Source organism: Rattus norvegicus, chromosome 1, assembly GCF_021556685.1.
Source record: "Rattus norvegicus strain SHRSP/BbbUtx chromosome 1, alternate assembly SHRSP_T2T, whole genome shotgun sequence".
NCBI lineage: Eukaryota > Metazoa > Chordata > Mammalia > Rodentia > Muridae > Rattus > Rattus norvegicus.
The window spans coordinates 42,530,308-42,545,007 of NC_141534.1; the positions used below are offsets into that span (position 1 = coordinate 42,530,308).

The following is a 14,700-nucleotide window of genomic DNA, read 5'->3' on the forward strand; positions in this document are numbered from 1 at the left end:
TATTGCTCTGTAATACAACTTGAGATCAGAAATGGTGATTCCCCCAGAAGTTCTTTTATTGTTGAGTATAGTTTTCACTATCCTGGGGTTTTTTTTTATTCCAAATGAATTTGCAAATTACTCTTTCTAACTCTATGAAGAATTGAGTTGGAATTTTGATGGGGATTGCATTGAATCTGTAGATTGCTTTTGGCAAAATGGGCATTTTTACTATATTAATCCTGCCAATACATGAGCATGGGAGGACTTTCCATATTCTGAGATCTTCTTCAATCTCTTCAGAGACTTGAAGTTCTTGTCATACAGATCTTTCACTTGCTTAGTTAAAGTCACACCGGGGTATTTTATATTATTTGGGACTATTGCGAAGGGTGTCATTTCTCAGCCTATTTATCCTTTGAGTAGAAGGTTATTGATTTAAGTTAATTTTATACCCAGCCACTTTGCTGAAGTTGTTTATCAGGCTTTGAGGTCACTTAAGTATACTATCATATCATCTGCAAATAGTGATATTTTGACTTCTTCCTTTCCAATTTGTATCCCTTTGACTTCCTTTTGTTGTCTGATTGCACTGGCTAGGACTTCGAGTACTGTATTGAATAAGTAGGGAAAGAGTGGGCAGCCTTGTCTAGTCCCTGATTTTAGTGGGATTGCTTCAAGTTTCTCTTATTTAGTATGATATTGGCTACTGCCTTGTTGTATATTGCCTTTACTCTGTTTAGGTATGGGCCTTGAATTCCTGATCTTTCCAAGACTTATGAAGGGTTGTTGAATTTTGTCAAATGCTTTCTCAGCAGCTAATGAGATCATCATGTGGTTTTTTTTCCTTGAGTTTGTTTATATAGTGGATTACATTGATGGATTTCCATTTATTGAACCATCTTTCCATCCCTGGGGTGAAACCTACTTGATCCTAGTGAATTATTATTTTGATGTGTTCTCAGATTATGTTTCCGAGAATTTTTTTTTCTTTTTTTTTTTTTTCTTTTTTTTTGAGCTGGGGACCGAACCCAGGGCCTTGCACTGGCAAGGCAAGCGCTCTACCACTGAGCTAAATCCCCAACCCCTATTTGCGAGAATTTTATTGAGTATTTTTGCATCAGTATTCATAAGGGAAATTGGTCTGAAGTTCTTTTTATTTTGGGGTCTTTATGTGGGTCTGTGAAGCGTACTGTGGCTTAATAGAAGGAATTCGGTAGTGCTCCATCTGTTTCTATTTTGTGGAATAGTTTGGACAATATTGGATGAGGTCTTCTATGAAGGTCTGATAAAATTCTGCACTAAACCCATCTGGTCCTGGGCTCTTTTTGGTTGGGAGACTTTTAATAACTGCTTCTATTTCTTTAGGAGTTATGGGGTTGTTTAGATGGTCTATCTGTTCCTGATTTAACTTTGGTACCTGGTATTTGCCTAGAAAATTGTCCATTTCATCCAGATTTTTTTTTTTTTCCGGAGCTGGGGACCGAACCCAGGGCCTTGAGCTTGCTAGGCAAATGCTCTACCACTGAGCTAAATCCCCAACCCCTCATCCAGATTTTCTAGTTTTGTTGAATAGCATATGTACCAGGGGAAGGCCTTGTTGTGCACTAATGGAAGGAGAAGCTCTTGGTCCTGCCAAGGTTGGATGCCCAGTGTAGGGGAGTGTTGGGGGAGGATGGGGAGGGGAACACCCTTATACAAGAAGGGGAGGGGTATGGGATAAGGGGCTTATGTCCAGGAAACCGGGAAAGGGAATAACATTTAAAATGTAAATTAAATAAACAAACAAACAAATAAATAAATAAATAAATAAATGAAAAAGAACTGCAAGTCAGCCTGAATTCTATAATGAGAGTCTGTCTTAAAAGAATCACAGTTCAGAGAGGTAGCTCAGTGGTACAGTGCTTTCCTGGGCCTAGCAAAATGATAGTAATTAAGTAAATAGATATTATTAAACCTTTAAGATATCTTCCACTCTGCGAGTCTAATTCTTTAATAAATGAGTTTGTTCTAAGCAATGCTTAGGACATTCACATCGTGTCTAATTTTCATCTATGGTATTGGCTGTTTTAAGATTACTTAAATAGATAATGTATATTAAGAACAAAGCATAAAATTTGATTAAGATGTTTGCATGCATGAACTCTTGATTCTTAGATACACATTTGGGAGAGGCTTCTGGAATCAGTGACACATCTGCATCCATGGACAGCCTAAACATCTCACTTGCAGGCAATATCTTGTTTTGGATACACCTATTGCTAGTGTCGTAGGAGAGCGTTGGGTACCTCCTACCTCACTACAGGTGGCCGATGGCAGTTTTTCATTGAGCTGTTCCTCAGAAGACTTTGGTAGATTCCGGGACACTGAATGATACCAAGTTCCGCCATAGACTAGGAAAAGCAGGAGTCTGGGTGACGAGGGTATAAGGCATGGATGTTCCTAGCAAACCTCTTCCAGAGCCAGACTGAGAACCTACTGATGACTTAACACGGGAAAGTAATCCTAAGAACTCAAAATATTCCCAAGCCACATAGAGCATTGATGAAGTCACCAAATATCTAGGGCTGTTGTGGCTGAAGACTGTATGCATTATTCCAAATTAAAGTTTAATAAAATTCAAAACACAGTCTTTTGGTTGCTTTGCCACATTTCTACTGTCACATTTATTTAGGTTTGGGAGAAAGGGGTACTAACTACATTTTAAGTCCTTTGCAGCCACACATGGCCAGAGGCTACAGTATTGGACAGTACAGTGGTCTAATACCCTGTCAATGTTCTGGTATCAACCAAGTAAGTCATTGAAGTAATAAACTTAGGAGCTTTCTAGAAAGACCCTTATGGAGACTATACATCAGGAGAAGCCAAGGTAGTCCCTATGTTACATTCCCAAGTATTTTGTGCACGAAACAAAAATCAAGTAAATACACTTATAGATTGTACTTTTTGTAGACAATATGTTTTTCTCAAAGTGGTTTATTTTATAGCTGCACCCACCATTAAATACGTGTCTTTGTCCTTCTGTTTGAGTGTCTGATAGCACCATGGTGATCTTTAATCTGCTCAGGACTCCAGACTGGGAGTTTCAAAAGCAGGACAGTAATCTTATTAAGGTTCTCAGTCTTCTCCTTGGCTTTGGCTACTCCTTGCTTCCCTAGACCTTGGGTTTCTCGAGTCAGGAAGAGGTCAGCTCTTGCCCTCACATTATTTGGTTCTGGGATTTCCAACTAAAGTTCCATCTACACAGAATTATAAAGGGCGGGGAGAGTGGGATGCAGGAAGTAGAATTGTGATCACCAGGCTGAAGAGAAGTTGATCAAATGGTTTGTGTTCAGTTAGATGGGAATAATGGGTTTTCCACATCTGTCAACTGTGATAACAGTTCATGAAATAAGAAACAGGAGGGGTGTCTTGCAGGGTGTGCCAGAGGACCTAATATAACCTGTTAGCTTTCGTTACTGTAACAACTATGTAAGAGTTTCCTCTAATATAGACGGAAGAAAGCTTTCTTTTGGCCCACCATGTTGGCCTTTTCCATCTGTATCTGATTGCCCTGTTGGTTTGGGGCTGAGTCAGATAGCACAGTTCTGATAATCAGATATTCTGCTCAGAAAATACATCAGAATAAACTTTTCTCCTCAAACGCAGCACATGAAGGCTGTACAAGAACAGGGTCCAATAGTCCTCTTCATGGAGATGCCCCTTCCCCAGGACCAAAATCCTCCTACTGGGCCCCATTTCTTTAGGCTTTTACTACGATTCCTTGTTGCCAAGACTATCACAGAGACTTTTGGAAGATAGTCAGGACCCAAACTGCAGCAACACATTTTATATTGCACACATATCAAAGTTGGACTCCTGAGTTTGCCAATTAAAATGTAAAGGCTGGAGACATGGCTCAGTGAATAAGAATGCTTGCTCTGCCAGCGTGGGGGCCTGAATTGGAATCATCACTGCCCACATAAGAAGCTAAGTGTGGTCATGCACACCTGTAACCTCAGCACTCCTGTGTGGGACGCAGAGAAGGGAGGATCCGGGGTCAGCTAACCTGGAATGTAGGCAATGAAAAACAAGAACCCCTGTCCTGAATGAAATGGAAGGCTAGGACCCAAACGTGAGGTTGTCTTCTGACTGCCACATGCGGACTGAGTCCTGCATGTACGTGCAGACACACACACACACACACACACACACACACACACACACACACACACACACACTTTAGAAAGTGAAATAAAGACTTAAACCCTAAAACGTTTTTGCGGACAGATGAGTCATATAGCCTGGGTGATAAAGTATAGCTCTATAAAAAGGAAGATTTGGTTTAAACAGCAGCGCCCCCCCCACCCCCACAGGATTATTCCAGAATCCTAAAGCCTGTGCTTGTTCAGCCACAACCTGTCACCTGTGTCCCCTGGAGGCCAGGCCCACTACCTCCCTGACAGATGGCAGCAATGAGGGTTACAGTCTGTTGAGCAGACGAGCTGGCGGCCATCCAGGGATACTCTGTGACTTTGTCCTCGTTACATTTCTCCAGGGCAGAAGCATGCCCCAGGCAGCAGGGTTGGAAGCCAATGGAGACTTCAGGGTCTTTGTGAGATGTTTTTCTCTGAGCACTTGAAAGGTTTGTGTAGAGAGAAGAGGTGTTAATAAATAGTTCGGGAGGTGGTGTGCAGATACTAGCTGTGCATACGTGTCAATGAGCATGCTTGCTGGATTTTTTATAATCCTCATATGTTCACATCACCCTGACCTTCTCAGGACCTGTGTTACTCTCTCTCTCTCTGGAGGACTTGACAGAAACGCTCGGTTGTGAACTCACATGGTGCCTTTGAGAAGCTTTCTTCGTCTCAGACGGTCTTCCTGCTCTTGTCCAGCTTCTGTCTCGTCTTTGAACCATGTTCAGCTAATAGCCCATCATAGTTCATGGGAATTTTCCACACTCCCTGACTGCCCTGTCCCCGCCCCACATTGCTCCCTGCTCTCCGCTCTCTGCTATGTCAGCAAAGGGGCAGGCTGTATTTTCACAGGTGGAGCCAAGCCTTGCCTGAGCAGAACTCCAATAACCCAATGGGCAGTAATGAAGCCTGAACGTTTTCATGAGAAAATTATTTTCAGATAGATCTAAAGTCTGTTTTTATCAATAAAGAAGAAATAAAAAAAAAGAAAACACTCTAGAAATGACTATACTGGGGCTGGAGAGATGGCTCAGTGGTTAAAAGCACTGACTGCTCTTCCAGACTGGGTCCTGAGTTCAATTCCCAGCAACCACATGGTGGCTCACAACCATCTGTAATGGGATCTGACGCCCTCTTCTGGTGTGTCTGAAGACAGCTATGGTGTATTCATATAAATAAAAATAAATCTTTTTTAAAAATGACTACATTAACAAAGTTGGTTTTAAGGCTTTGAAAGCCTAGAATTTTTAATTAGTTCCTATTATTGATTTTTGTTTTATTTGTAACTAGGCTGATTGGTTTTATGTCAACTTGACACAGCTAGAGTTATTCTGGAAGAGGGAACCATGCCCCCCACCAGATCGGCCTGTGGGCGAGCCACTGGTTGATGTGGGCAGTACTCGTTGTTGATGTGGTTACTGTGGGTAGCATTAGTGTGAGTAGGCTGAGAACGTCAAAAGAGCAAGCTAGTAGGCAGCACCCCTCGTGACATCCGCAGCCGTTTCTGCCTTCAGGTCCCTGCCCTGACGTCCCTCAGACCTGAGAGTTGTGATCTAAAATAAGCCTTTTCCTCTCCAGGTTGCTTTTGGCTGTGGTGTTTTATCATAGTAATAAAAAATTAGTAAGAACTGCTCATAAACAAAGTACTACAGTGCACACATATTAAAGCATCACGAGGAGACCCATTGTTTTGCATGCTTTCTTTTAAAAAGATTTAACTTTAGTTGTGTGTGGTGGGTGCTTGGCTGCGATCCCAGGGTTTAATAAATAAAGACCAAGTGTCATCAGTTCAAAGATATCCTTGACTGTAGAGCAAGTTTGAGGCCACCCGGGGCTACATAACACACTGTCGAAACAACCACAGCAAATCGCTTCTCTCCTTCGTATACTTCACCCATGGTGGGCTGTCTTTTTCTTTTTGTTATCTTAATTGCCGGACTTCTAACATGTAAAATAGGCCATTTTAAAACATTTAATCAGACTTTATTTTAGTGAGAAGACAACTTTAGCCTAGAAATTGAAAACAAACGTAATAACCTAAGCTTGTCCTTTATATGTAATTGGCCTGTCCGTTTTTCATAATTCATGAGTTATATTATTTTTGTGTGCTCAGTTCTTTGTTAGGTTTGTTTGAGACAAAATCTCATATAAATCTAAACAGACATTGAAGTTCTAATCTTTCCTGCTTTAACTACCCAAATGCCAGCACTGTGGGATTTTTCTCCCTGCCTTCCTCTTCTCCCCTTCCTCTATCCCCTCATCCTCTTCCTCTTCATCTTCTTCCTCTTTTTTCCCCTCTTCCTCCTCCCCTTCCTCCTCCTCTTCTTCCTCCTTCTCTCCTTCTTCCTCCTCCTCCCCAGTCCACTATTCCTCCATCCCTCATTTTCTGCCTCGCTCCCCCTCTCCTCTTCTTACCATGTCGTCCTGATTAGCCTGGCACTCACTGTGTGGACCAGACTGGCCTTGTATTCACTGAGATCTGCCTGCCTCTGCCTCCTGAATGCAGAAAGAGTTTTGTTAACTTGACTAATTGTTCGCTGGAAAAAAAAAAAAAGCAGAACATTGAAGATATTGCTTAAACTATCTCGGTTTGATTAAATTATTTTTTAAATATATAGTGTAGAAGAAATGAGATGCAAAGCTTATTTTGTAATAAACAGGCAATGAACTTCAGCTTATCAAAATTATAATCAGAGGTGACTGCATTCTTAGAGATTTTATCTCTTGCTCAGCGTTAACATTAGGTTAATTCCGTCTAAGGAAACTTGAGACAGCACTTGGTGTCTGAGTCAATCAGGGTGTCTTTGTTTAAAGGTTTAAAGGTTTGTCTATTTGTTTAAAGGTTTTTGTTTGGTCTTTTTGTGTGTGTGTACTCACGTATTGATGGTGTTTATGTGTACATGTGTACATACATGGAGGCCTCAGTTTGACATTGGGTATCTTCCCCTGTTCATCACCACTTTGATTTTTAGTCAGTCTCCCACTAAACCCAGGGCTCACCGATTGGCTAGAGCAGCTGGCCTGCAACCTCCCTGGATCCACCTGTCTTGACCTCCATCCCCCTCCTCACTTCTCAGATGCTAAAGTTACAGGCAGACATCATCATACCAAACTTTTACTTGAGATCTGAGGATATGAAATCAGGTCCTTGTGGTTTCTTGGCATGCACTGACTGAGTCATCTCCCCAGCCCTGCTTTTATTTTTGGGTACCCTGTTCCCCAGGCTAGTTTCTAACCCTTTTGTAACTTGATGTGACTTTGAGCTACTAATCCTTGTATCTCTACCCCCAAGTGTGGAAATTACACCTTACCTAGCTCATGGTACTTTTAAATTTCTTGGTGTGCTTTGACTATGCAGTAAAAATTTGGTCTCCCTTCTTCTGTTTCCTTTGAGACTCTAATTTGTCCTCTTTCTTCTGCAGGGAACACCTGTGTTTGTGCACGCTGGTCCCTTTGCTAATATCGCTCATGGCAACTCGTCGGTGTTAGCTGATAAAATCGCACTAAAACTGGTCGGCGAAGAAGGGTTTGTAGGTAAGTGGTTTTGTTTTAAATTATTGATTATAAAATATTGATAAAATTGAAAAGATAGTGGCTGGGATCAAATTTTGACATGAAATCTCATCCTCTACACTTTCCTTTGTAGAGGGTCTCAGTGCTGGAGAACTCTTGTTCTAGAACAGTTACATTGTGTTTGACTGCAGTCAAGCACATATGCCTTTGATGGTCTAAGACTCATCGACTAGATGACCTTGGACATGGTTTTAAGTATACTGAATCTTGGTTTTCTTATTTGCAAAATGGTGCTAATGAAATTATTTTAATTAGTCATCCAATGGGTATATATTCAGAACCTACCACATTTGAAGCTGTGTGATGCATTGGTTAGCAGGACAGGTCTAGCAGCAGGCCTTGTGGAATCTCCTGTCAGTGGTGTATGCACAGGAAATTATGGTCACTGACTGAGCTATTAGCAGCCATCATAGGACTAGCATTAATTAAAATGGTTGTTTTTTTGTTTTGTTTTGTTTTGTTTTTCCTGGAATCCTGGTGTGTTATTTTTGTGATAGAAGTTTCCAGCCAATCTCTCAAATTGTCTTTGGTAGATTTATACTGTCTAGCGGTGTCAGGAGGGGGCATCTGCCACAGTGGTTGCCCCATGGTTGATAGCCATAATCTTAGGCCATAATGGTAAAGCTATGAAGAAATGAAAAACCCAGCAAGGACTGTAGAAGAGAACTTCCTGTGACACTCTGATGGTTTTGATATCATGATGGTTTTGTTATCAGATTTTCCCCTGCCAGCAGACAGTTCCCATTATCATGTAAATGCCCATAATCAAGTTTAACACTTACTTCCTGCATCCTTACCATCAGTCTTGTATCAAACTCAAAATTCAGATTTTTATTTATTTATTTATTTATTAGTTTAAAAAAATCTGCTGGGCAGAAGAACCTAGATTCTGTGACTTCCTAGGGTTCGTTTGGGGTCATCAAGACTGACTTAAGAACCCGTAGTAGACACAAAGACAGGGTCAAATGAGGATTTATGTAGTTCCACCCTTCAAAGATCTATGTAATTCGGCAGTCATGTACTCTGCTGCTTACCTACTAAGTCAGCGGTAGCGAGGCACGCTGTCTGGGTGGATTTGCTCTGCTGAGCATACGTAGCAATAGAGCTAATGGCTGAGGAGGCTGGCAAAAGGCAAATACTGAAGAGGTGGGCACTTCAGTGAAAAGCGTCAGAGATCTCGACTGTGGATAAAGGGCTTCCAGGATAAAGCACTCCGTTTTACGCTGACGGAGCTCTCTGCCCAATATTATCAAGCAAGTATTTACAGAGTATGCATCACCCCCCGCAAAATAACTTTAGAGATGCATATTGTTGGGGTCTGCAAAGCACATTAACCCTCCTGCGGCCCAGGCGAGACATTAGCCTCTGGGAGTGTTCTTTAAAGGCTTTCTTATTTAGACTCTGTGAAGGTGGATCAGATGGGGGCTGGGACACTGAGAGGTGGTGCTCATCCAGGCTTTGTGGTTGTGGAATAGGAGCCTTTTGGTAAGCATGAAGTAAGAGCTTTCCTAGGGCCCAACTCCCCCTTTGCTCTAATATTCAGTAATATCCAAGGGAAAATTGATTTGTAAAATAGAGGGAATTACGCTTATGTCCCCCATGCTATTTATTCCTCTGATCCCTTGTAGCCTGAGGGAAGATACCCGTAGTAATCATCCTGCCCGTAGGGAGAGTCAGAACTCTCTTAAAGTCGTGTTAACTCACTGTGCCTCAATTCCTTGTCTGTAAAAAAAGGTCTTTTAAAATATATATCATAATTGTGTGTGTGTGTGTGTGTGTGTGTGTGTGTGTGTGTGTGTAAAAGTGAGAGAGATAGGTGGAGGGGGTAGGAACAAGGCCATGACACAGATGTGGAGGTCAAAGGACAAGTTTGTGGCATTGGTTCTCTTTCCTCTTTAGTGAGGGTCCTAGAGTTTCAAACTCAGGTCACTAGGTTGGCTCAGCAAACACCTTACCCACTCAGCCATCTCACCAGCCAAAATAAGGCTCTTCAGAACGCTTTCTGAATGGATTTTAAAAGATTGTGTGTGATGTTGTGCTTGTCAAGTTCTGGCTGGACACCCACTAATCTTTAGACATTGTCTATCTTCCCCGTTATTGACACATGGCTAATAAAAGTTAAAGTCCTGTTTTAAATTGAGTTTATTCTGATAGTGATAACAACTTTCATTTTAATTTTTGTATAGTATACTTAGAGTGGTGTTTTCAACCAGTGGGTCATGACCCCTTTGGTAGTCAGACTACACTTTCACTGGGGTCCAATATCAGATATTTATATTCAATTCATAACAGTAGCAAGAGTGCAGTCATGAAGTAGTAATGGAAATAATTTTATGGTAAAGGATCACTACAACATGAGGAACTGTATTAGAAGGTCAAAGCATTAGGAGGATTGAGAACCAATGACGAAAGAGCCTGCTATTGGAACTGCACAGAAATATAGTCAGCTACTGCACACCGATTTGCAGAACCCTTTGTAATAAAACATGCCTGATTCCAGGTACGAGCCATCTGCTTCCAGTTTGCAGACAGACACATGGTTTACCCTCTAGTAAATAAGGATGTGGTAGGAAAGACAAACCGGTAGAGTCTCTGCAGACAGCGGGTTGCACTGGGGGAGCTGAGTACTATACTGATTAACATGGAACCTGGAAAAAAACAGGGCTGTCTCCTTTGTTTACTGCCGTTCAATATCACTTTCAGTTCTGCCCCAACATCCAGGCAAGGAATCCTTTTGTCTACCCAGAATAATTACTCTGAGATAATGGAATCAACAGTCCATTTGGCCTTACAACAGGGTGGTGTTTATTTAATTAGCTGCATGAATTTGTCAGATGAGCGCAGAGTGCTTCATAAGAATTTTAGAGGAAGCGCAGCGGCGCTTTAATGGCCTCTCTTCATGAGCCAGTGGTCCCCATGGGCGTCCACTCAACCTCTGTGTACTTTGAAAAGGCAGACTCCTCTTGGGCATCAAAACAAGTCTAGAGTTATTTTTTAAAAAAGGAAAAGTAACATTGACATTCTATGTTCTTAATTATTATCTCATTTAAAGTATTTGTAAGAATCTCAAAATTGTTACAAACCTTAGCTCGCTCTTTCTTTCTTCCTTTCTTTCTTCCTTTCTTTCTTTCTTTCTTTCTTTCTTTTGACTTCAATTTTGAGCTCAAGACTCACCTCTCCTTGAGAATGTGGACCTGAAATTGTACATGATCATCTCTAAGGGCCCGTTTAGCCAAAATACTCACAGCCACAGGAATCCATAGATAGACTTTGAAGGTCTACTTCTCCCCTCCTGTACTTAATTACTGATAAAATGGACCAGATGTCATGGCGAATGCCTGTAGTCTTGGAAGGCCAGCCCACCTCTCAATGACTCAACCATCCTCTACCTAAATCAATAAATAAATCAATGTAATTGTGATATGGTACTTTGCCAGTACATCTTCATATGTGCAGTAATAGGTCATATTTGTATCACCCCCAATGGTTCAGGATTCGCCATTTTCTATCACTGTAGTGCAGTGCCACAGACTGCGTCTTAAAAGAAGTCTGATTCGACTTTTGTTCTCGGCGTAGGATGGTTGAGGACTTATATCTTCTGATGCCCTTCTAACTGGCAGAGTTGGGAGGCCACATAAGAGACAGAGAGAGTATACAGGTGTGCATGTTGTGTGTACATGCACATGCCTGGGTATGGTGTGTGTCCGTGTGTGCATGCACGGGTGTGGGGTATGTGGGTTCCACTATGTACATGCATGGAGTGTGTGTGTGTGTGTGTGTGTGTGTGTGTGTGTGTGTGTGTGCGCGCGCGCGCGCATGCATGCATGCATGGGTGTGGTATGTGTGTGTGCATGGATGGGGAATGTAGGGCATATTTACACGCATGTATGGCTGTGGGGGGATACACATGCACTCATGTTCTGCCTGCTCTCGCTTGCTCACTCTCTTTTTTAAGTTTGTTTTATCTCTTGTTTTGGCGGGGGTGGGGGATGCCTTTTGCACATGTGAGTGGAGATGACTTAGGAGTCCAGAAGAGGGCATCAGATCCCATGAGCAACAGGTGGCTGTGAGCACACATGGTATTGGTACTTGGAAGCAAACTCAGGTCCTCTACCAGAGCAGTACACCAGAGCTCTTACTAAGGATCCATTTCTCAATCCCAGGAGAGAGCCTTTTGAGACAGGGTCTCGCTTGGAAGCTTTATTTGGCCTGGAACTCACTGTGTAAACTAGGGTAGCAGAGACTCTCCTAGCTCCGCTTCCTGAGTTCTGGATCACAGGCACCTCCTCATCCCTCTTCTAAAAAACCCACTAGTATTCCATCACAAGACACCCACCCTGGTGACCTCACTGAGTCCCCATCAGCTCTGAACATCAGAGCTTGGGTCAGGCTTCACCCTTTCATGCCTCATAGTGTCTATTCTAATAAAATGTAGGAAGGAAGTCTTGCCTCGAGTTTCAGAAGAATCCACTAAATAGTTACACCCAGCTACTGGCCTATTCTCAACATCTGTTTTATTGCAATGAAATGTTAAATACTCCATCATTTAGGTAGAAGAAAGCCAGACCAAACTAAACATTCCTATAATTTTGTCCACCCTTTTAAGAAAAAAATATCTGAGATCTAAGTTGAAGTAGTGTCCAGCTTCTGAGCTGAGTTTCCTGGAGCTCACCCTGTTGACATATAAAACTTTGCTCTTGGTCAGGGGCCTCGCTCTGTTATGAAGTTCATTCTTAGGTCTTGAGTAATCCTATATACATAATCACACCAGGGGTAAGAACTGGATTATTAGCGATCTGACTGGTGGGGATGTGCAAACCCAAGCAGCTGTTGAGTCCAGGGAATGGATTTTTAGACCGTGTACTTAGCAAGCCTCACTGTGGCAATGTTGATTCATGGTGTCCCTGGATAGCTTAATCCTGGAACTCCTCACCAACTCCCATTCTCCCACCTCTCTGTGCTGACCTCTCCCTGCCACACATGCTTCCATACAGACTAGACCTCTTTGTGGTTGATTTTGGTTTTAGTTTCTAACAGGTAGTCTTCAGCCTTTAAAAAATAAGAGAAACATTGAAGGAAGCCCAGTGCTTTTCCAGCGTAGCCCTGGGTTCATCCTCGGCACAAAGGCAAGACAGATGGCTTGATGGTTAAGAGCAACTGCTGCTTACACAGAGGACCTGGGTTCAAATCTCAGCACCCACATGGCAGCTCACAGCTGCCTTCAACTCCAGTTTCAAAGATATGATGCCCTCTTCTGGTATCACGTGGCATCAAACGTGTGGTGCAGGCAAACACTCATGTGGGAAAATGGAAAATAAGTAAATAAGATTGGAATATTCTAGTTATCTGCTACTTGGGAAAGTATTCAGATTAAGTTACCTGATCCCCGTCTTCCAGTCCACTTCACTAAGTCTTTGTTAGTTTGTTTTGGTTCTCTGTGTAGCTCTGGCTGTCCTGGAACTTGTTTATAGATCAGACTACACACACACACACACACACACACACACACACACACACACACACACACACACACACACACGGGTTGTTATAAGACAGATGGAGATGACCTGGAAATAAGATTCCATGGCAAAGTCTAGCATGGGTAGAGCCTTAGCATCAATTCCTAGCACTCCAGAAGACATGAGAGGTTATCAACCCTCTGTGACATTTTGCTGCTGTGACTTGAATCATTGCTGCCTAATTCCTCCTTGCAACAATACTGGAAGGCAGAGCCTAGTGGTGAATGGATTAAAAAGCCTTGGTTTGAAGTTAGCTCCCGAGCTCAGAGACAGACCTGATTCCTCTGAGGTCACCCCTCCTGTCTTAGCTGTGTCAGGAAGTTGCCTTCTATGTGGGTCACCCTTCTACTGTGTCCCAGGAGATTCTCACATAAGCAGAACAGATGGTGACAGCATGCTGTTTGACTTCTAGGACTGTCAGCCAAAATAAACCGATTTTCTCTAAAAAATTTACCCCATCACAAACGTTACAGCAACAAGAAACTAAATGTGCCTTAGCTGCATCTATTTGTCTGGTTCTCTAAAGAAAAGCACTCTCCAGGTACGGAAGAGGTCGTGTTTCCAGGTGTGCAGTAAGACTTTTACCACAAAAGATGTACATCAATTAAACTTCTGAAACCTACTATGTTTACATTAGGGTACAATAAATTTTTTTCACAACAACCTAGACAGACCCAGAAATACCAGACATCTCCATTTATTATGTAACTAAAGGTCAAACAATGTAACAGCTATTTGTTACCTAATAATTTACTGGCTGTCTGATGGAATAACACATAGCAGTTGAAAGTAATACTGTATCATTCTTAAATAACCTCGGTACCTTGTTAAGAGGACACCTGCACCAGTCAAGTGCCACTGAGCTTCTCCATACAGGGCCTGCATTATTCCTAGGGCAACTGATCTTAGATTCACAATGAACAGGGTGTTGTTTAACAGACACATCTCTTGAATCATCAACCAACATCACAATAGTAGTGCTTGTCATGCCCAAAAGATCTTGCATACCACCTTCTTACCCTCAAACGTAAAATATCCTGGGCTGGAAACGAGGGCTCAGTGGTTAAAAGCACTTGCTGCTCTAATAGACCTGGGTTCAGTTCCCAGCACCCACATGCTCACAACTATCTGTACAACTCCAGTTCTAAGGGATCTGATGCCCTTTTCTAGCTTCTGAGGGTACCAGCATGCATGTGATATACAAAATGCAGACAAAATTTCTATCCACATAAAATTTAATAATAGTAGTAAATTATAGGGTTTTTCTTAATGTGAAGTATGTCAAGATGAGCTAACACCCACCTATCATCCCAGAACAAACCTCAGGCAAACTACCAAGGCCCTAGCTAGTCTGAGAATGAGGGAGGGAGTAAAAGTATCTCAATATTCTTTTGAGTTTTTTGAGATTTTTTTTTAATTTTTTATTTATTTATTTATTTATTTATTTATTT

The 14,700-nt window shown here is 42.0% G+C and overlaps 1 protein-coding gene across 1 annotated transcript in view; it reads left to right on the forward strand.

The window, feature by feature from the left end:
• Positions 1 to 14,700, forward strand: part of Mthfd1l (methylenetetrahydrofolate dehydrogenase (NADP+ dependent) 1-like) — a 188,855-nt gene that overhangs the window by 85,510 nt on the left and 88,645 nt on the right. The window contains 1 exon segment of the mRNA NM_001108462.2: positions 7,580 to 7,691. Coding sequence (NP_001101932.2) covers positions 7,580 to 7,691 — 112 coding nt within the window.